The 23532-nt window shown below is 38.4% G+C and overlaps 2 protein-coding genes across 6 annotated transcripts in view; one reads left to right on the forward strand and one right to left on the reverse strand.

The window, feature by feature from the left end:
* The window catches only part of TCERG1 (transcription elongation regulator 1), a 59225-nt gene extending 40885 nt beyond the window's left edge, over nucleotides 1-18340 (forward strand). For 4 of the 5 annotated variants that reach the window (XM_053912658.2, XM_053912659.2, XM_053912660.2 and 1 more), the window contains 8 exons: nucleotides 2579-2697; nucleotides 6798-6948; nucleotides 10869-11033; nucleotides 11316-11498; nucleotides 13737-13916; nucleotides 14583-14666; nucleotides 15981-16081; nucleotides 17279-18340. In XM_053912658.2, coding sequence (XP_053768633.1) covers nucleotides 2579-2697; nucleotides 6798-6948; nucleotides 10869-11033; nucleotides 11316-11498; nucleotides 13737-13916; nucleotides 14583-14666; nucleotides 15981-16081; nucleotides 17279-17480 — 1185 coding nt within the window. In that variant the 3' untranslated portion in view covers nucleotides 17481-18340. Of the gene's footprint in view, nucleotides 1-2578; nucleotides 2698-6797; nucleotides 6949-10868; nucleotides 11034-11315; nucleotides 11499-13736; nucleotides 13917-14582; nucleotides 14667-15980; nucleotides 16082-16917; nucleotides 17012-17278 lie in introns of all 5 variants that reach the window. The other variant, XR_008425289.1, reaches the window with a different exon arrangement.
* Nucleotides 18341-21524: 3184 nt separating this feature from the next.
* GPR151 (G protein-coupled receptor 151) lies at nucleotides 21525-22778 on the reverse strand. Its single transcript, XM_024575047.1, has one exon. The coding sequence runs from the start codon at nucleotides 22770-22772 to the stop codon at nucleotides 21525-21527; it is 1248 nt and encodes a 415-aa protein (XP_024430815.1). The 5' UTR covers nucleotides 22773-22778.
* Nucleotides 22779-23532: the final 754 nt, after the last annotated feature.

Raw genomic sequence — 23532 nt, forward strand, 5'->3', positions numbered from 1 at the left:
TTGCATAGGAAATAAATAGTTGAGGCCTTAAATACTTAAAAACATGTTTATTGTATCCTGATTTGAAATTGCTCGACTGGGTTGGAAATGTTTTCCTTCAGGATTTTGAAGCCATTGTTCTACTTCTGGTTGTGGTGGTGGTTTTGACTGGTTCTTTTGTGTATGGACCTCTTTGTTTATTAAGACTGTAGCATCTTTCCTTAGTCCTTAGTGTTCTGAAATTTCATGGTGATTATGTACCCTGGTGGAAAGGCCTATTGTACTGGGCATATGGTGGCTCTTTGAATGTGGAAACACAGTCTCTCAATTTTGTGAGATTTCCTCGCATTACTTTTTTGATTTGCTTCTAACTTTTTTTTTTTTTTTTTCCATTCTGGGACAGATTTTGCCCTTCTGGGCTGATTCTCAAAGTTTCTTACCATTTCTTTTTCTACTTCTGCATATTGTTTGAACTTTGTGGATGATTTTCTCACCTTTATTGTCTAATCCTTCAATTAGATTTTTTAATTCTGTTATGTTTAGTTTCTAGGAGTTATTTGTTGAGTGTTCTTGTTTTATGGTTTCACTATCTTAATTCTATGAGATAGCTTATGATTTTTTGCCTTCTTTGTTTAAAATTTCATTTTCCTACATAGTCTTTTTTTCCACCAACGTTTTCCTGTTTTGGTCTCTATTTTTCAAGATGGAGAGTTGCCTTAGACGTCGTATTGACCCTGACTGCTCAAGACTAGGAACGAAGCACTGAAGCACTAGATGATCTTACCATCTAGCTGGGTTCTTATGATATGGGCTTTATTTTGGAGGAGTGGTTCTCAGCCAGGGACAGTTTGGTTATGGTAGCCCAAGGGGTGCTGCTAAACACTATCCCGCCCAAAATGTCAAAAATGTTGAGGTTGAGAATTCCTGCTCTAGGGTTTGTTAAGAATCCCCTGGAGCAAGTAATTTTTAGGCTGGTCAGATCCTGGATAAGAACTTCTGGTCATCTGGCTGGATTGACAATTCTTGCTGCTTTGGTTCTTCACTCAGGAGCTGTGTCAGAATATGTGTGTGTAAATGTTTCCTTAGTTGCCTGTGTTCTCAGTCTGGTATGCTTCACTCCTAATTCATGTTCCCCCTGTGATCTCTTTCACAATTGTGTAACTGCACCCATAGATGTATGTAAAGGAATGACCACGACTATGTTCACATAAAGCTTTATGGACACTGAAATTTGGGCTTCATGTATCATGAAATTTTCTATTTCTCTATCCAGAAACCCCTTAAAAATGTCAAGACTAGTCTTGGTCTGTATAAAAACAGGCAGCAGGCCAGTGTGGGCCAGCAGACCATGATTTGCCAACCCTTGCTCTAGAGAATAAGCACTTACTTGCCTTTGAGTGATGAAGTTCAGGAGTGGCAGTGCCCCCAGGTACATAAACTTGGTGAAGGGGATCTAGTGACTGAACTGCTTCCTAAATAGCCTTATTGCAGCAGTTCCCCTGTTTTCACCTCTGTGCGCATCTGGTGCCACCAGTCCCTGAGCTGTTGAGGGTTCTTTAATAATAATTTTTTTTAAGTTTCTCTTCCTCCCTCCCTTCCTTTCTTTTATTTTTTTAGAGCAGTTATCCAGTATTTTGATAAAAGTGGGTGGATTCTTTATAAATCTTGGTCTTTAAGAGAAACAATTTGTTTTTCATTCATTCCTTTGTTTTCTTCACTGCTGGTTTAGGGTCCGCTCTCTCATGTCTGCCAAATGAGAAAGCGGACCCTTTACCACTTGTCCATCTGCTTTTCATCTTCCAGAGTTACTGTTTCTCTTTTTTGTGTTTCCTTATTCCTGTTACAACTTTAAAAAAGAAATCCCTCTACCGTAATTTTATTAGTGTTTGTAGAAGGCAGGAAATAGATGTGCATATTCACTTATCTTTGACTATAAATTATTAAGTGGGAAACCCCGGCCAGGTAGCTGATTTGGTCAGAGCGTCATCCTGATACGCCTAGGTTGCAGGTTTGATCCCTGGTCAGGGCACATACAAGAATCAACCAATGAATGTACAGATGGGTATAACAAAAAACCAATGTCTGTCTCTTCCCCCTTCTCCCCCTTCCTTTCAATAAATAAAATTTTTTTAAAAAAAATTAAGTGGAGAAAAATAGAATAGATGTGAATCATGGTTATTTTGGTGAAAATTATGTCTTAAAGACAAGCAGGGAAATAAATATGGATTCCATACTGTCAATGTTTTTTCTAGAAGGGATTTGATAGGATTGTGATTTCTCTTAAACATTTCTAAATTGCTTGAAATTTTTAAAATAATCATGTATTCAATATGTAATGAGGGAAAATAAAAATTAAAGAAGCTTTTAACTTTATTCTGGAAGCCTAAGCAGAAGGTTGCATGCTTTCATAATACTGTCAACTGGAGCTTTAAAGTGAGACTTGCTATAGATAGCCTGCATATAATGGAGTTATTATATTTTTCTTGTTATAGATTGGGCAGAGATAATGAGTTAGTATTTTTTTATAGATGCCATAATTTGGTAGTTAAATTACCTATATGAATGACTACCTTGTCAAATCGGTTTATTTTCATGACAGGTATTTGATCAGTATGTAAAGACCAGGGCGGAGGAAGAACGCAGGGAAAAGAAAAACAAAATTATGCAAGCCAAGGAAGATTTCAAAAAAATGATGGAAGAAGCAAAATTTAATCCAAGGTATGTGGTTCATTACTGCCCACTGTCTAAAATATGTGTGTGTTTTCTTCTAAAGGTCAGTTAAAGAATTGTATCCATATATATGAATGTGTATAGGTATAAATGTGTATGTATGCATTTACATGTATAAATAAATGTATATATGCATATGTATGAGCTAATTTGGAGGTTTAGATATGGTTACTGATTCCTGCTTTTGTAATCTTCATCCCTGATCTGTGTCCTGTGGAGGAATCCGTGGTGCTCTGGGAGAGGCACTGCTTTTCTGAAGGAGACCTTTGTTTTTAAATGTTTTCCTGTGGGAACAAGTTTTCTTCCCTAGAAACTGGTAAATCATAGAAAAGCTGTCCCTATCTTCTTAAAGTTTTACATATAATAAATTGCAGAACAGGGATATTATTTCGATTGGAGTAGTGAAGGACCTTGCAGTTTTCTTAGCGTCTGGATTATAGTTTTGTCCAATGTTTTTCATTGACTGTTAGTATGTAGTGAATATATGTAGTGGGCTGAAGAAAATGACACATTTTAAACTTATGTGCCTAGCATTATAATAACAATAATAATATCAGTTATTGGGTAGTTTTTTGTGCCCTTTAGGTGCATACGTACACATATATCTTTAAGTGCTTCTGTGTGTAAGTGCACACGCACATATATTATCTCATTCAATCTTTAAAACAGCCGCTGTGATTTAGGTGCCCATGTCATACCTGTTCTACAAAGAAGGGAAGTAAGACAGCAAATGAAGTAACTTGCCCACATGAATGTGGGATTTCAGCCAGACTCCCGTGTGACGCAGGCAGTCCAGGCCAGGAGAATTACTTTCTTATTTTTGCCTTAGTTGTGGTAGTAGGTGGTTGTGAACACCCCAGAACATGGAGAATTTCTAAAACTATTGGTTGGACTCGTGGAGTCTCTGGGTTAAGTAACACTTTTTATAAGTTCATCTTGTTTTAAACAGTTCTTTTTGTCGGTGGATCTGTGTTGTGTGAGACAGTATCTTTGGCATTATAATTTTATATTTGAACTATGAAAAGAAACCTGCTGTGGCATTAATACAGATTTCAGAAAATACAAGAAGATTTGTGGCTATGAAGAATGTCATAGTTAGTCTTCAAGGGGTGACAGGTTTTCAAACTCACCGGCTGGGCTCGGGCTTCTTCTTAATCAAAGAGTGAGTTTGAGTTCATGGATCACACTAGTTGACAATGGGTTGTAAAGGGCATTTTTAGAGACAGTTCAGGAAATTCGAATATGGATTGTTATTACATGACGTTAGAGAATTAGCATACTTTTCTTGAGTGTTGCGGTTGTGGAGAAAAAGTACTTATTCTCAGGAGATACATGCTGAAATATTTATAGATTATAGATTAAGTCTCACAGTGTCTACATCTTATTTTCAAATGATTCAGCAAAACGTAACTATCCCTTTCACGGATCTGGGAATAATTGAGACTCCAAAGGTGTTTTCCTTTTGTGGGTTTGACAGATTAAGTCTTGCTGTATGTCAGTGCCCTCCTGATGTTCTTTTGGAGCACCTAGACTTGTTAGAGTGATCTAAATTATGCAGGTTACTTCAAAAAAGAGAGTCATCAGGCACATAACTAGAAGCCTTAGCATTTGGGGCATTGCGCTGTTACGTGTTGCTATATCAATGCATTTAATGCTAGCCTAGAGATTAGAACCAGGAGGAATAACTTAAAACTGAGAACATACTGTCCACTGACCTAGATTTCTCTTTGAATTGGGAAAAGACTAGGATCACAAATGCTCTTTAGTAGAGTTTATAGACATAAAGCACTGGAACTTATTCCAAGGGAAAGAATGGCTGGGGAGAATTACTTTAACTTCAGTGCCTGTCTCTTCTTTGTTTTGTTTTGTTTTTTCTTTTTTTTAAATACAAATTTCAGGTCAATTCCTGATCATTGTATTTTTCCTAATCCTTTACCACCCACCAATATCCACCCCCCACCTAACTTCACCCCCCAGAAAAGGGTTTTTACACTATGTCTTTTATAAAGTAGTGCTTTTTGGAGTTAAGAGATGAGTCAAATAAAAACATCTCTATGGCAACTTAATGCTACAATTTCATTTTAGTCTGTTCTGGTAAAATATTAATGATTTTACCCATTAAAACTAATATAAGTGTAAAATAATTGAATTCACATTTTTACATGTTACTTTTGCATTTTTAAAAGCTTTTTCTTTAATCATAGTATTGCTTTTTCTGTCCTAAGATTTATAAAGTAAGGTACTTGATTTATCATGAAAATAAAACAGATTGAATGGACTACATATGATACCTTTTCTGGGATACACTTTTACCTTAGAATTTCATTATGGTTACATATCCATTGTTCAAACCAGCTTTGTGATATATCCTGTTGTTTAAATTATTGATTTAATGAAATTCGATATTGTGAGTAGTATCAGTTCCATATAAAAGAATGTTAGACTCTGACTTTGGTTAGCAAAGCTTAAAAATAGCAAGTGTTACCCGTGAGTGGTGCTCCTAATCCTCAGATGATGTTTAAATTCTGAAGTTAACCAGCCAGGGTTTTCTTCACAATTAAAGCCTGTAATCTGTTCAGTTTGCTCTATTTTTCCCCTCTAAAAACTATGGGAGTGTTTATTATATGAGGGAATTATTATTATATAAAGTAAAAGCCTCAAATACTAAAATATATCCAAATGTACGAAAGTTTTGTAAATGCTTTTATTCATAAGGAAACTTCTTTTTTTATGTCTTTCCTCATTAGCTTTCATACACCTCATCTTTGTATTTGGCCTGCTTGGTGTTTGCTGAGCTTTTTGGATCTATACATTGATGTCTGTGTCCTTGTTTGATTAGACAATTGTTACTGCTCTAACTTGTAGTTACTGATGCTTTATTCTACTATCTCTACTCTTGTGTTAAGCCCATCAAGTGATTGTGTCAGTTTCTCTTTAATATTTTCCATATCTGCTCAGACTGCCTATTTGTTCACTCACCATGTTTGCAGTTCTTTGAACCATTTTTCTTTAATTTTTTCAATATAATTAAGTAGTTTTAAAGTATTTGCCCAGACAACATCTGAGTATCTTGGGTTCGATGTCTGTTGGATTTTAAGTTTTTTTCTATGGAGCATGTATTTCTTTGTATGTTGAGTTATTTTTAATTGAATATTGGAAACTGAATCATGGGTAGAGACTCAAGTCTGTTATCTTCCTCTGAAGAGTGTGAATTCTTGTTTTACCAGGCAGTTCAATTACTGGCTCACCACAGTAATTTTAGGTTTGATTTTATGCCTTGTTAGTGTGGATCTCAGAAACTGGAAGGCGTTTCTCTTAACCTTCCAACTTTGTCTCCCTTGTTAATCTTTGATCTTTGTTGTCTTAATACTGACCCCCTTCCCCCCAGCACTCCTCAGTCTCTAGTGTCTCTCCTTTGCTCCTAACCACGCAGCAATGTGGCACAGGGAGTGGCTTTTTTCTGCCTTTGTACGGCTCAGGCTTGGCTCTGGACTGGTGGGGAATCCTACGTGGCATCCTCCTTGGGCACCCTCTCTATAGCTTCTTTCTCTAGCATTTTAGCACCCAAACTCTGATCTTTGCTGCTTCTAGCTCATTGGGACCATTGCTCTCTGCTTGGACACTAGTCTTCTGCACCTTGGGAAACTGTCCCAAGGCAAAGGGCAGTGGGGCTTACCTCAGTTTTACTCTACCTGTTTGTTGTCTACTGCTTGAACTCAGATGCCTTATGTATTTTGTCCCATTTTATAGTTGCTTATGGAAGGAGAGCTAATTCAATAAGAGGTAGAAGCTGGACTCAGCCTCATGTCAGGATAGAACTAGATGAGCTATTTAAGTCTCTTAAAGCAGATTGCCGCCTTTGGTCTCTGGTGTGTGGATCCTCTCACCACTATTCTGATAGTAAACAAATCTCTAATCACATTACCTTTAGACTCCTTTCTACAGAAAGCTCATTGTTGACTGTTTAGCAGGGGTTGGGACTCAGTGTCTATTTGGCACACAGTCTTGCTGGAAAAATGACTGCGATATCTTTCTACAAGCAGAGAAATAGCTCTGCCAAAGCTAGCACACTTGCCATTTTGTTACAGAGCTACTTTTAGTGAATTTGCAGCCAAGCATGCTAAAGACTCAAGATTCAAAGCAATTGAGAAGATGAAAGATCGAGAAGCCTTATTTAATGAATTTGTGGCAGCTGCACGGAAGAAAGAGAAAGAAGATTCGAAGACCAGAGGTGAGAAGGTAAGATGGTTTTGGTTCCAGTGGTATGATTGGTGGGAGTGTGAGAGGGAAGGGACTAAGCTGGTGCTGTGTTTCTAACATCATTCATGAGCATAAATAACTGGAGCCACATTTACTGTTTAGCCTTTTAAGTTAACTCTTATAATTGTTTATATGTATATATTCTGTCACTTTGCTTCCATAATGGTTATTTTAGTAGCTTCACTAAACTACATAGGTTTGCTTTAAATTTTATTAACACTGAGATGCCCGGTAAACCCAGAACTGGTTGTTAGGCCTGTCTGTCTGCTAAGATTTCAAGATTCTTCATAGGTGGTTACATTTAAGTTTCAAAAGCTTCTTTATCTTTTTTGCCTTCTGAAAGCATTTTAGTGACTTTTAATCTTTCAGTAAACATATCTTTGTGTATAAATTATTGCTTATCAGAATTAAAGGTCAACTATTAAGGATTAATGAGATCCAAATGTCATTTGTAGCAGTGTCAGGAGTGGAGAGGAGCTCACCACTGAGGAGGCAGGCACGGGGGCGGGGAGGCAGGGGTTGATGGCACCAGTGGTGTGTGGACCATCAACACATGCAGCCACTCTCCTTAGTGTCCCTGTTTGCTTGGTGACGGAGAAGAAGAACCTCTGAAGCCTAATCATTCTCGACATTTAAAATTACCTCTTGTTCCAGGAAGTTAGACTATAACAAGTTCTATTAAATGTTGGGGAAGTAATACTACTTTTGTTGGGAAGAAAGTCTCTTTCAGTGAAGAAAACAACAGTATTAGATGAAATAACTTCTGTCAGAAATACCTGAAATTTGGCCTCAAAAAGTAGATTTTTCCAGAATTATTTCAGCGTTAACATTTTTTGTGTGTGTAAAATGATTATGCTTTTCAGAGGAAATGTGCAAAATCACATTCTACTTAAACATGTTATGTGGTATAGCAGAAACATGTTAATTATTTGCTACTTTTGACTTTTAGTAGTAATAACTTTTTTGATTAAAGAAAACCATGCAAATAAATGATTGGTACTGTATGATTGCTTTTATATAAGTTGAATGTTTCTCTCTCCACTTGTAACTCATGTTATTTTTTTCCTGAACACTTTTTTTTATGTAACTGTTTTATGTGTTCTGTTTTATAACAAGCGGATAGACTCTGCAGTTTTATGCTGTGCGGCCTGTCAATCAGTCCAGCCTGACAGCTGTCAATTACTGATACACAGAGTGTTTGGGGATTCCCTAGTGAGGAAAGAATTGTGTACCTGTGTGTGGTGGGTGACTTTAGCCTCCTGCAGTTCCAGTACTTTACATTTCTTTAGTCTTTTTCTTTATGAAGGGATGAGAGTTGTGCCCAGAATGTGTCAGTTAAAATAAGAAATTAAATAGACGTGACATCTAAATCAACCTAATACATTCAGTGTTACTTTCTTTTGGTTGCAAAATTTTAATTCTTTAATTTACAGCTTTGGTTTTGTACCATTACTGAGTTTTTTGAAAAAGTAAAACTTCCTCAGCCAATTCAAAGGATGCAAAATCAGTTACTAACTAGACCATGAAAGCATAAAACATCTTTAAAGTAAGGGTTTAAATATAGTATTATAGTATAGTGTTTGGTTAATGAAGTTTGATCACATTCTTCATGACTTCCACTGTATAATCTTATGAAGTATGTTGTGTATATTTTTTGTTGTTGTTGTTTTAATCCCATTTTAACTGTATGATTGAAGAGTAAGATCAGTACCAGTATCATGCTGATATGTTGGCGTTTCTTTCCTTATTCTTGTGATTCTCTAACTGAATCAGTAGCTGCATAGTAAACATTGAAAGGTAATTACTTGCTGAATCAAAAGCCTGTGAAGGACATTGACTTTCAGTGAAATCCTCTTTTTTTTCCCTTTTAATGGGGATTTTCAGGCTAAAGGGTACATTTTCGTGTAGCATTCCCTGGTAATTTTTCCATTTTATGAAAAAATACCCCCAAAACTCTATTTATTTTTTACTAGACTGTTTTGTTTGCTAGAGTAGCGTCCCTCAAGTTTTTATTATAATTTTTATTGTAACCAATTTTTATAAAATTGTGGTTCAAATAATTTACCTTTTGGGACAGCACATTTGAAGTTATACATAATGGAGTTAGTCCTTTAATGAAATTGGCATGTTTTTTGCTTCTTTCAAATTTTTTGCTGAACAACTTAAGTGTTTTTATGATAGTACATGAGGCCAAGGAGACTATTTCTCCCTATTAAATTAAACAGCGTAGATGGTAAGGTACTTTCATATTTGGTGAATAAGTTTTATTTAAAGTTTACTTTGACTATACATAACACATTTTAAAAACTTTGAAAATTTTTACTTTATAAGCTTTGTGTGTAATATTTGAAAATCATTTTTGGTTAATATAAATTCCTATGGCTTAGGAAGATTCCTATTTGATAAAGCTTGCATGTTTTTATTTCGTATGAATTTTATAAATGTTGCCTTGTAGTTATCACGTGTGTCTAGGATTTGGTATTCATCTTGTCAGGTACAAGGTAGAGAAGGTGAACAGTAAATTTGTTACACCACTGTATCAAGTAGTTTCTTTATCACTGTCTGGAAATACTGGGTTTATGAGTATTTCTCATTAATCCAAACAGAGTCAAGAGCCAGGTTGAGCCGCTCCACAGCTGATTAGCTCTTTGTCTTTTGAAAAATTCTCTAACATAGAAATGGTTCCTTATAACCTTACAAGTGTTTTCCAGGAAGGACATCAACTTCCCTTTTAGTTCTCTAATGGGAGAAGTGAGGTTATAGGAGGAAATGAGAGGGTTGGAATAGGCAGAAGGAATGATTCATTTATTTTTGTGCCCACACATTTTAAATTCTGATTCCATTCCTAATTTCTCATTCTTTTGGTGAGGAGGGAAGGCAGCATTTTTAATCTCTGCGGGAAGAAGAGGTTCTTGACTTGGTCAGAAAAAAATGACTTGGCTAATTGGGTGTCTTCCCAGGGAGGAATACAAACTAACTTAGATGAGACTAAACTTTAAAACAGGTCCTCAAAAGTGCCAAAAATAAATGCTTCATTTATCCCTTCCTAGCCCTATTAAAAAAAAAAAAAAAAACTTTATAAATACATTTTGGGAGAGGGTTTCTAAATATTGCACATGTTGCTACTAAAGAATTAATCTTACTTAATACTTCTGGTATAATATTACTAATTTGATACTTCAGTTGTTAAGTATGTTATTTCATTAACACATATTCTTAGTTGTATAATGGTAAAGGCAAACATGTTTAATGGCTAAAAAGTACAGAAAATCTGAATGTAGTTTTTTTTAGTAATTAATTATGACCAGGATAGAAATTCTCTGATTTTCTTATATATAAGAACAAACACATTGCTCTTTTTTAAAACTAAAATATAAAAATTGAACTTATTTTTTGTTTTTAGACCTTTGACAGTGGCTTCAGATTTGTAATGATTAATAAGACTTGCTATTTGTGCTCAACTATTTCTAAATTCTCCTATTAATTTTAACAAATAAAAATTTTATTCATCTGCTTTTTTAAATAAATCATTCTTACTAGCGTTACGTTAAAAGACTTTACTATCAGTTTCTAAGCTGGTTCTTAGCTAAAAAATAAATGCAAATTTATATTCCTGATGAAAACATGGCAGTTCTGAGATCATATGTTATAACCAACATAAAAGTTTTTTATGTATCTGGATAATTTCATTGGAGAGTATGATTTATCTAGAATTTGGTATTTTTTAAATGACAGCTTATATGTGTGTTGATTTTTATATTTCTCTGAAAGAGCAATTCTAATACTCTCTTACTAAAAGTTATTTTCATTTCTAAGGTACGTGAACTTTTTTTCAGTTGTAAGCATTTAGATATGAGGAATTTCTCATTGTTTTTCCTTTATTCTGTTTTGAAATGTAGATTAAATCGGATTTCTTTGAACTATTATCTAATCATCACCTGGACAGTCAGTCTAGATGGAGCAAAGTAAAAGACAAAGTAGAAAGTGATCCACGGTACAAAGCAGTGGACAGTTCATCAATGAGAGAAGACCTTTTCAAACAGTACATCGAAAAAATAGCCAAGGTAACTATTGCATTTACTTGTACTGTAACCATGGAATAATAAAATCCTTAATAAAATTATAAAGGTGTTTGCTGCTGCTTGGGAGTTTGGGAATTTTCTTACTGATATTCTTAATATAGGAGGAGTCTCTAGTAGTTGATTTGGAAATGAGGTACAGTGTTTAAGTATACAGTGTTCTCGGTAAAAAGCAGGTTTGAAATTTTGTATTTGGCAAACTTAGTTTTATTATGGTAACATTTTGATGCAATTGGTAAAAAGCGTAATGTAATTTCACTTTTACAGAATTTAGATTCAGAAAAAGAAAAGGAGCTTGAAAGACAAGCCCGCATTGAGGCCAGCCTTCGAGAACGAGAAAGAGAGGTTCAGAAGGCTCGATCAGAACAAACAAAAGAAATAGACCGAGAGAGGGAGCAGCACAAGCGGGAAGAAGCTATCCAGAATTTCAAGGCCCTTCTGTCTGACATGGTATATAGGACTCTTTTACTGTCTTTGCTGCTAAGTCCTGGGTGTTAGAAATCTATTTTATTATCTCATAGCGGACATCTTAGTATTCTTTAAATTGAGGGATACAATTTGGTAATTTACTTATAAAGTGCATTAAAATTGAGTACTTTGTATTAGCCCTGTTGAAATAGGCAACCCCCTAGGAGGTGTTTAACATTTTCAGAAGTCAAATGTTTTGTATATATGAAAAGTCATAGTCTTTAGTGTCGAAGCTATATTTTTATTGATTTCGATGAAGGTCACCCTAAATTATTACACACTCAACAGGCCATAGTAAGAAACAGAGTGTGCTGGACATAATTGACCCTTTTGTTGATGATTTGGGGTCATCGCTGTGATGGCCACTTACTGTCCATGGAGATGGTATGAGATGTAGGACTGGAGGTGTGCTGCTCCCAGGAGATAACCTGGGATTTTCTTGAAAATACTTCTGCATTACCCAGGGTTGTTGAGGTATGTAGGGTGTGTTGTCCCTACAGTGAATGCCCCAGGCTGCTCTGCTGTTCTGCTTGTTTTTTCCCCTTTTTTGTTGCCATCTTTCCTACTGTTTCTTTTCTTTCTGTCAGTGGTGCTCTTCAAATCACTTCTGTTGGGTCTTCAGATTTCTTCCCCGCTTCTGCTGATCAGTTTTCAGTTTCTCCTGTCTCGTCTCTGGACAGATAGACTCGTTTCCTCATTTCCCTCTCTGCCTCTACACCCCCCGAATTCATCTTGATTTATTTTTTATTTTTTTTAAAGATTTTATTTATTTGTTTTTAGAGAGGGGGGGAAGGGAAGGAGAGAAACATCAATGTGTGATTGCCTCGCGCGCATCCCCCACTGGGGACCTGGCCCACAACCCAGGCATGTGCCTTGACAGGGAATCGAACCAGCAACTCTTTGGCTTGCAGGCTGGCACTCAGTCCACTGAGCCACACCAGCCAGGGCTCAGATTCATCTTTACTGCAATCACAGGAATGTTTGTAAAAGGCAGATCTGATTTTGTGACTCTCCCCAGTGCTTGCAAAAGGTTAAGGTCCTCCTTACCCTTAGCAGTGGCCTACATTTTGCCTTCAGTCTCCTTAGCATGATATAAAAGACTGTTCATTCCTTGACTCCCCTGCCTTCTTATTACCTTACCTGCTTTGGTTTCTTCTCTTGCCCTCTAGTTAGGCTCTAGCCTTGCTGAACTTAACTTTTAATGAACCATACTTACATTTGAAGAATCCTGCGGTTGCTCCTTCCAGTCCCTCCAACCTACAATGCTTTTAAACTTCCCACCACGGTGGCAAACTTCCTCGTTCTCCAAGAACACACTCAAACATCTTCTCTATGAGACTGATCCCAGCCCATTGGGCAGATCTGATCTCACCGTTGCTTTTATTACCCTTGTGCTCAGCGTATATCTCTGCAGCACTTACTAATGTCATTGCAGTTGTTGGCTTACAGTGCCCGTCTTCCCTAAAAAAACCGAGCCCTCTGAAGGAAGGACTTACTTTGTATTCCCAGTGCCAAGCACAGTATTTACCTGACACATATTTAGGTGCCTCATAAATATTGGTTAAATAAATGTTTTTATATTTTTCCTTTTTCCTACCTTTCTGTCTTTTCATCCTCACACATTTCTTAACATTGGCAGCAGTGACTTAACTGCTAATGCCATTACCAGCAGCGAAGCTTACCTTTCTCCTGGTTGGTGAACCAGCTAATCTCTCTGGTTGTCTGTTATCTGGTCTTCTTAACCATGTCAATTCTTGCTTATACTTGGAAGTGTCACTCCCAGTATGTATTGTAGTTGGTAAGTCCCAATTTGAGCTCAGGATTTATTGAGTGTTTCTCTTTGTGTGTGTGAGCTGCTTGGTGCTACAATAAGACATGTATTTCTTACTTTATTTGTATCCATCCATCTCTTGTACTAGAAGTTGGTCAGATGTTAAATAGAGTACCTAAGTACTATTAAAGTGATTAGACACCACGGTTGATGAAAGTTATCTTCTCTTCATCACCTCTGAACACATACCCGATAGGTTAGGTGAGCTCTGGGTGGTAAGATTTCTGGCTTTAAGGAGTGGATTTTTGGTGACTGCTTATTAACTGTGTAACTAAGGTGAAGTCGCTAGAAGCTTCTTTTATTAAATGTATCATTCCTAAACAAACAAGCCTTTCATTGTTGAAGCATGTAAAGATAAATCTGGTGATAGATGCAGCTCTCTGTTCTAGGTGCGTTCTTCGGACGTGTCGTGGTCTGACACGCGGAGGACTCTGCGGAAGGACCACCGCTGGGAGTCTGGGTCCTTGCTGGAAAGAGAGGAGAAGGAGAAGCTCTTTAACGAGCACATCGAAGCACTTACCAAAAAGAAGAGGGAGCACTTTAGGCAACTTCTGGACGAGACTTCTGCAGTAAGAGTCTCTTATTTTTCCTATTTTAATCTAGATGAATCTTTGTTAATAATTCCAAAAAGTAAAACATTGGCGTGATTTTTAGTGTCTTAGTCTTTAGCTCCATTACTGGAATTCATGGGTTATGACACTTGTAGTAAAATGTTGATGATATTCTTACTATATAAATTTTTGTGTGTGTGTGGGTTTCAAGTTCATATCTGCTCCTGCGGCTACTATTCAGAATGTCCTTAGCATGTGTGATCGATCACCAGTCACTCTTTGTGTGCTAAATTTATTAAATTCCTTTTGCTCCATTTTCAGTTTGGTGCAGAGTCCCTTATTTGTCAGTGTGTACACTCTGTTGTCCAGGTTTTGCTCCTGTTTACCTGCTCTCTTTTGGTGCCGATCTCTTCCAAAGTTAGGATTTTGCACCTGGAGATACAGGGTTTGCAGGTGATTGTGCTAGGCTACTTTGAACGTATGGCCATGAAAATAACTCTTGTGGAATCCAACACAAAGAAATTGCATTAAAGCTGCTTCCCTGTCCCTAATTAGTCCACTTACGCTTGGCATTCCAGGAGACCGCAGGTCAGTGTGTAATGTTACATACCATGTGTGCTGCGGTTGGACCCCTCAGTGAAAGTGCGCTGTGTTCATGCTTTCTATCACTTTGTCTTTTCAAAGATTACCTTAACATCCACATGGAAAGAAGTAAAAAAAATCATTAAGGAAGATCCTCGGTGCATTAAGTTCTCCTCCAGTGACAGGGTAAGAGGATTTTGTCTGAGGGCTTTGTGTGTGTGTGTGTGTGTGTGTGTGTGTGTGTGACTTTATAAATATTAATTAGGTGCTTATTCAGCATCACTAGTATGTTGACCAAAACTAAGCTGATGGTTTTATGTGAATAACTTTCAAGTGTATGAGAAATAAATCTGAATTTTAAGTTTATATTTTTCTTGTCTTGCACAATATATTAACAAGACAGCACAATGGAAACTTTAAAAAATTAATCCTTGGGGCCCTGGCCAGGTAGCTTAGTTGGTTAGAGCAGTGTCCCGATACATCAAGGTTGTGGGTTCAATCCCCACTCAGGACCCATACAAGAAGCAACGAATGGAATGCATAAATAAGCGGAACAACAAATTGATGTTTCTCTCTCCCTGCCTTACTCTCTCTTTAAAATTAATTTCAAAAATTTTTAAAAATTAATCTGCCCCAGCTGCTGTGGCTCATTGGATTGAGGGCCGGCCTGCGAACCAAAGGGTCAACCGATTTGATTCCCAGTCAGGGCACACGCCTGGGTTGTGGGACAGGTCTCCAGGTGGGGGGATACCAGGGGCAACTGCACATTGATGTTTCTCTCCCTATCTTTCTCCCTCCTTTCCTCTCTCTCTAAAAATCAATAAAATATTTTTTAAAATAATAATCTTTGGGGTTAAACCTAACCTGTGTTTGGGATTTTAGAGATTCGATGAAGACATAGTTTTAATTTATGTTATAGCCAGAATCCACTAGATAGACATATTCAGGCTGGCAGTTAGTACCAGGCTGTCAAAGCACCTGGCTTAAGCTACAGTTGTAGGACACCGTAATGTGAGCTCTAGTTCTTACGTGCTCCTGAGACCTTGGAGTAGAGGAACCTCAGATGCTTGAGGTTTATAAGCTGAACCCTGTTCTGGTGCTCTCTGACTCCTGTGTAGGAAACAGACTCAGTTAGGGTTTGAAACAGTGAATGATGTCAGGAAGTATAGTGCATTGTATGCCATCATTCTCCTTTCCTGGTTGGTTTCTCTGGTAGAGTCCAGAAACCCCTAGCTCTGCTGTTCTTACTAAGTTGGGTTTTAGATGTATGTGTGGACCACAAAGTGTACAAGGCTGGGTAGCATGGTAGGCTGAGAGATCCAGTCTCAGTTTCTAACTTTTCTGATGTTTAGAATTGATAATAATGTCTTTTTTTTTTTTTAGCCCAAAGAGTTTCTATCCTAACTTATTATTAGAAAATAAATGTATCTTATTGCCTTTTTCCCCCCCTAATCTTACTGTTTTTTTTTTTGTTTTTTTGGGTTGTTTTTTTTTTTGCAGAAAAAACAAAGGGAGTTTGAAGAATACATCAGAGACAAATACATCACTGCCAAAGCTGACTTCAGGACGCTTTTGAAAGAGACCAAATTTATAACATATAGGTGTGTGCAGTGAAATGTTCCATGTCGGCAGTTGTCTTTACTAGTCCTTACTCGATTGGCCAGAGCATACTATGCATTCACACACATGTTGACATTATTAATTTTTAAGAATAAGAAGCAGCCAACTATTATCAAAGGCCAAAGACAGCCAGCCCATCTCTGCCTTACTTTTTTTTTTTTTTTTTTTTTTTTTTTTTAAGAAAGGGCCCAGATGTCAATTCTTATTTTGTGTTACCCACCCATCCACTTTTCCACTTTTTAAAACAGGCTTTTATTTTTACTTCACTGCTTTTTCAGGAGTACCCCCAACTATATAAGAATTGTATTTCATGCAGAGACTTTTAAAATAATCCTTCACTGTTCTAGATAACCCTTCAATTACCTTTGACTCCTCTGAAGACTATTCAGTGTTTCTGAACCATTCTCAAGCTTGAAATCCTCTTATTTAAGCTCAGTAAAAACATTTTTTTCTCAGAGGAAAGCAGTTTGCTGGATGCTTGAAGAAAAATTTAAATTATACAGAGCTTTAAGACCAGATTTCTCTGTAGCGTGCCCAGTCGTCTCCCAGCCCCGACAGTTTGCCATTAGAACAGTTTGGTGGTGTTAGTAATCTGCGCAGGAAACCGTGGTTGTTTCATGCTCCAGCATTTCTTCCTTTAAAAGAGAAGTTTGAAACATCTTAATGAAGGGTATGTGCACGGGAGGATAGATAGTGCTGAGGGTGTGGTTTTTAGGTATTTTGTCATTGGATTTTTTGGTCAGGATCCTTAATGTTTTGCATCAGCTTGGGCTTTTAAATTAGATGTGAAGTAAGACTTCTTTCTACATTTTTATAGTTAATTTAGTGAAAGATGTGAAAGTGAAAGCTTGTGAAAGATGCTGGGATTGGCAGCCCCGCAGACTGAAGTCCTCTGTTCATCCACAGAACAGGTACAGCACGGGCAAGATTTACCCACCCACCCTCAGCCCTGATCTGGAGGGACCACCAGTAGGGGTGGGAGGGTAATTCAGCTTCTGAGGCCCTTTCACTCCTTGGAGTCTTTGCTGAGGCGACTTACAAAGGTGACCACTGCAGTGAAATTTTTCTTAAAAAAAAAAATGGAAACACAATTAGGAACTAGATGGACATTTCCAGCTCATAACTGAAAGACCTATGAACAGCAGTCAGTAATTCTTGGACTTCTTTTCTTATTTCAGATCCAAAAAGCTCATCCAGGAATCTGATCAGCACCTGAAAGATGTAGAGAAAATTTTGCAGAATGACAAACGGTATCTGGTACTAGACTGTGTGCCAGAGGAGAGGCGGAAACTGATTGTGGCCTACGTGGACGACCTGGACCGCCGGGGCCCGCCCCCACCTCCCACCGCATCCGAGCCCACCAGACGGTCAACGAAATAATTCTGCACACTCTGCCACAGGGGTTTCTATTAAATCGAAATGCTTGCATGAGCCAACTTTTAGGTTTTTACATGTATGTGCATTAGTCAAACTTGCAAAACCATCTGACGAACAGAAGGAGGAGCATTCGTGAACAGTTGCTGACAGAGAACACTTGGAAATATTTATGCTTTTCTTTGTGTGGCATGACTGACATACATACTCAAATGTAGGCTGTCTCTAGTAAGTCTCAAACCTTGAAGCTAAAAATCATCCTTTTATGAGGTGTGGAAGTCAGTGACTTTTGGTGACATTCTTTCTAGCAGTGTTACACATTGAAGACATAGGAGCATTTGTGGTTTGAACTTGCAAGATACAAATACCACAGACTCCAAGAAAACCTAAGTTGGGGTTTGGTTTGTTTTGATTTTGTTTTTTAAAGCGGGTAAAAGAGAAAACACTGAAAATTGAATTCTTATCTTCCAGAGGCTAAGATTATTATAATGGACATACTTTTACCTTTGTCTGTAAAGAATACTTTAGTTTTATTTGTTCACTTACGTGCTTTGATTATCCCCTCTGAATTATAGGCCGAGTCTTGTTTAACCTAAGAGAAGATTTGTTTAGTAATTTCTTCTCAGGTGTGGAACCACGGTCATAATTTGACATGTTGGCCAGAATAGAGAACTGCTGGTTAAACATGCTCACCATTCAGTGATCGTTATCAGTACTCTGGGTTAGACAGCAGATTACCTTCCTGGGTGTTCCCTGTAAACTATACTCCTGTTTGAATGTTAAACTTTTGTTTCTAAAGTTTAATTTTAAGATGTTTGAATGTTCAGTTTATGTATTTGAACTACAATAAACCAGCCCTTTTTATACATGTGGATTGTATATGATTATGTACATAGTTTATAAAAACTTCTTTTAAACCTGTTCTTAAAAGCAGCAGCAAATATAATTTGGTACAAAAAAAAAAGTTGACTTTAAGTCTTGAATATCACATAGTTTTGAAAGGCTTGACTATAATAAATTATTTTCAATACAAAAGGGATGGGATGTGTAAAGAACCATTATGGTGCTCAGTCTCAGCAGTATCTTACTGCCTTATAACAAGAGGCTGATTTTTGTTTTCTTGTTTTTGCCCTTTACATTAACACTGACAGTTAATGCTTCTTTGTTTGTTTTTGGCATCGTTTCAAGGTGTCATGCCCACCGTGCCATGAAACTTAACCTTTGATCCCCAGTTGTTCTTTGTAGCTTTACCTCCCCAGTTTAGAAAGATCCTTCTACTTCATTCCTTCATAGGTTTCTAGTTTCAGTACATAAATAAAACATTTAGAAAAATAAATGTCAATAGGATAATCTATTTTTTCTGTTAATCTTACACAAATTATGATTGTAACACAACCTAAAAAGAGGGACTACCAATAGATCTGTTACGTGCACAGATACACATCACCCACATACACAAACACATTCATATCTATGTTACTTAGTACTCAGCTTAAATGTATTTTATGCCTCAAAACTCAGGTGAACTCTGTATGGAGTGACCTGGAATTGATTGCTTCACTAAGGCCTTAACCTGTACAACTGCTAGTCAACAGGATTGTTTTCTTCTTTTTCCCCTTCTCCATTTTTAAAGTTCATTTATATAAATTCATTGAATGATTTTTACATTTTATGAGGAGTGAAACTGAAGTGTTTGACAAAAGAAACACAACTATTACAGAAATGTGACTGTCTCGCAAAAGGGAAACTTCTGGAGTGGTTGGTTATTTTAAATCCCACATGGTGTTGTGTGCCCATTCACGGCATTCTCTTGCTCATATAAGAGAGGTGGGAAGAAACCAGTTTGGAGATACCTGATTTCCTGCTTTTGTTACGAAGTATTTGGGGTTGATTGCTCACATAAGTTGCAGATCAGACTCTTTCATGCAGATTGCTTTAAGAGATCAGGTCGGGACTTTGAGCATTCAGCTCTTAATGAAAGGGTTGTTGGAATTACACTGTTTCAGTCCTGCATCTTGACTTGCTGCTTATCAGCAAACACTCCACAAATCAATGAGTCAGTTTCCCGAGACCTCCCCACAGAGCCTTGTTGTGCCAAATGATGATTTTGAAAGGAGCATTCAAGACAGAGACTTTAAATCTCCAAAACTATCTGAGGTGAAACAGTTTTTATTTGTTTATAAGTTAAAATATCAAACACTGGAATCTTACCTCCTACATTTACTATATATAATATACATAAAAACCTTTAATTCAAATAGTTCATCACAGACTAGTGTTAAAGGTAATCCCGTTGAATAACTATCATCACAATAACAATATTTTGGATACTCGGGTTAAATTGTACTTTATGTGATCATGTGAGCCTCAGAATGAAATGAACCGAGTGAAAACAGCCCTATCTTCTGTGTTAAGCAAACCACGACCATTTGTTAAAATAACCCTAACATCCAGGCTGAACAATTTTTTAAAAATTCCATCCACAAATTCCATCTGCAGCAATTTTATTATATTTTAAATTTTTCATCACTTGCCTTAAAGACAATTCCCCCCCCCGAGAGAATCCTTCAGTGAAAATACTTCAGAAGTTCCATTATAGGGTAATCGAGAACCATGGATAAATGTACTCAGTATGTGTAATAGGGGAAGAAATGTATCATAGTCATGTTTATGGGGGGTGCTTTAACTTGCTAGAAAATGAGCAGTTACTGCCTATTCAAGTTATACTGGGAATATGTTTGGGAACACAGAATTGAATTTTATTGCTTCTCTTTCTGCATTGCCCACCCCCCTTTCTCTCTTGCTACTCTTTATAACTTAAAACTGAGGCATTTTAAAACTTGAGTGGGGTTCAAGTTCAACATTAAGGTTACATTTAATGCTACTTAATAAGACAGTTCATTTGTATCCCCTTTTTGTACTTAATTATATTTGATGTTTGCCTCTGGTAATTAATACCTATATCATTACCCATAGGTTATAATTTATCTTGAGAGAAAGGAGGTATTGGGAGGAACAGACTCATTTCAGCTTGTGGAAGAGCACCTGTCTCCTGTGTTTGGGAGGAGACAGAAGAGTAGTTTTTTCAAGTTCTCTCTCCGTGTCGGAATAGAGAATGTCACGCATGGTAAGCTGCTCAAATCCTTAGACTTAGAAACTGAAAACTCACTGAGATGGCATTAAAAGCTCAGTGAAGCAGCCTTTGACATAAGGCGAAATTTGAATTTACTTAAGCTTGGCCCAAATAAGCCATGATTTGAAATCAACCCACAACTGGAATAAAGTGATGTTTCTTATTCTGCAATCTTCAGTCCTAGACATTCTGTATAGATTTTCATCAGGTGAATTTACTTATTTTAAGCAAATGAAGAAAGCTCATTGAAATGTGTTCATTGTTATGTTAAAGAAAAAACCTGAGCCCTGGCTGGTGTGGCTCAGAGGATTGAAATCCAGCCTGCAAACCAGGGGGTCCAGGGTTCCATTCCTGGTTGGGGGCCAGGGTCCCCAGTAGGGGGGCACAAGGGGCAATCACACTTTGACGTTTCTCTCTATGTCTTTCTCCTTCCCTCCCCCCCTCTCTCAAAATAAGTAAAATCTTTAAAGAAAAAACCTCATTGTGCGGACATAGATTTTGAGCTTTGGTTATGTGAAATAAAGTTTGATAGATGAAGTCAGCTAGCGGGCTCAGGAAGAAGCTAAAGGTAAGAGGGTTCAGCTTTTGACAGATAAGCTCCACTCCAGCTGGTACATACAGGGATGAAGAGCAGCCCATGAAATGGCCACTGTGAACAAGGACAGACAAGGCTTGAATGCCTTGCGGCACAAACATACAGCACAGTTCTTTGGGCTGCCTGGTTTTACTTCTGAAACATAATCACTGCTCCTAACGTGACATTCTACTTACCAAATTCCACATTTTGAAAATGCAGGCTCTGAAGCAATTTTTGTAATTCCTAAAGGGAATAATTTTGTTTTACATGATAACATCAGCCATATTTGATAAGCAGCAATACAATAATCACATTTTGCTCTGAAACTTAATTATTTAGCTCAATCTCCTGTCTCTTGATCTTCGTGTTCCCAGGGGACAGGGTCGTTGTCTTGCACACAAGGGGTCATGTCCCTCTCATGCCAAAACTGCTCTACATCGGGGAGGACGGGGATCTCTGCCTTCCCAGTTTTCTCTTTTCTGGAGGAAGAGCCACTTTTCTCTTTTTCTGGTATGGATGTTGGGGACTCTGGAGAGGGCACATTGTCGGGAAGAACCTCTGAGTGACCAGCTGGTGGTTCCTGAGACTCTGAGGCAGCCAGATGCTTTTTGGTTATCATCCATTTCCATACGCCTTTCAAGACTTCCTTGAACTCCTCTGACATCACTAGAAAAATGAGAGGATTTGCCGAAGAGATGGAAAACATCAGGACTTGAGACAGGGCTATGAAACCTTGTGGTGGGGCCAGGCCTCCCACCCTCAGATGCCACATCCACAGCCACGCTATCCACCCGGGGAGCCACAGCACAGCAGAGGTGACGGTGATGCTCACCAACATCCCTGTGAGCTGCTTTGAGCGCATCTGGTTTCTAAGATTTTGAGTCTTAGTTCCTCGTTTTTGACATTGGCCATAAGCTCTCCAGAAATAAAAGCTGGCAAAGAATAATGGAAGGCAAAATACTAGGAGAGGGTAGAGCTTCCCAAACATTGACATGAACTCTTCGGCCACGGCAGGTACATCCACAAGACACATTTCCACACCTGCATGAATCTTGGTGGTGCTAAAGAAGCATTCTGGCAGGGACAGCAGGCTAGCCACAGCCCAGATGGCCACCAGCACTGACCAGATGGTGCGGCTGTGGATACTTACTTGCTTGGCCGGGTCACTTGCATACATGAAGCATCCTTTAGCCACTGCAACGATGGTCAGGCTCTTGGCTGCCATGCACGTGTGGATGAACCAGTCAGAGGATTTGCAGACAAACCAGCCTAGTTCCCAAATACCTCTGGAGTATGCTGTAGCTCGAAGAGGTGCAGAAAACATCAGGAGAGAGAGGTCAGCCAGGCTGAGGTTCAGAATCAGGGAGTGGATCAGTGACGGCTTTCCTTTCCACGCACTGTGAAGGAGGATGCCAATCACACACAGGTTCCCCACGAAGCCCACCAGGCAGAAAGCCACCAAGAGAGCTGGGACGATGGTCCTCCAGTCCTTGGAGTCAGAGGGCAGGTACCCTCCAGCAAAGTGGAGGTGAGCAAGGGACACGTTCATGGTGCTGGAGTTGGAGGCTGCAAAGGTGGCTGCTAGCATCACCTTTTCTATCCTACCTCCTTCCAGAGGTCAGCCCTTTTTGTCTTTTTGCCTTGGTTATTTTGCATAGGAAGTAAATATGCTGTGGTCAGTGTCAACGACACTGCTGGACCCTCCCCTTGCCTATTTTCTGAGAGCAGAATGTGGAAGGAGGTTGACTGCTAAGCTCTTCTCTGCTGCATGGAAAATCCATCAACTGCACTGAATGACAGGCAGCAGGGCCGCATGGTTGCTGCTCATTAGCAAGTCTAATATCAAAGTTTCAGCCCCATGGAGGAAAAAAAACAATATGCCCATAAATGATAAATGAGGAGAGCATGACATATACGTGGGTTAGGTTCCTGGGGGGTCAGCAGAGCCAGTCAAGGCAATTATTTTCAGCCAGCTGTTTCTGAAATCTTGACTGCAGTCTGTAATTCAGTAAATGCCACATCCTGGAAACTTACACATGCACCAGAATCACCCCCAGTGATTCAGTGGGTCTGGTGTAGGTTACAGCACATTTCTTTGCTCTTAGAATGCTGAGCAGACCTTCAGTAGAGGGAGTATTCCATTCTGAGACTGAACAAAATTATGGAACCAGGGAGAGATTGTAGCTTAGAAGGACCAAGCCAAAAAGACAGTACTAGGTAGGAAGGGAGGATGGATGAGGGCTGCAGGGAGAAAGGGAGGCACAGAATGCTGAGACTCAGAATTTGCTGCCTTTGATGCCTGGTGTCCCTGGCTCAGACATGGGCCTCCACACTCACACTAAGACCGC

This window comes from Desmodus rotundus, chromosome 10, assembly GCF_022682495.2.
Source record: "Desmodus rotundus isolate HL8 chromosome 10, HLdesRot8A.1, whole genome shotgun sequence".
Classification (NCBI taxonomy): domain Eukaryota; kingdom Metazoa; phylum Chordata; class Mammalia; order Chiroptera; family Phyllostomidae; genus Desmodus; species Desmodus rotundus.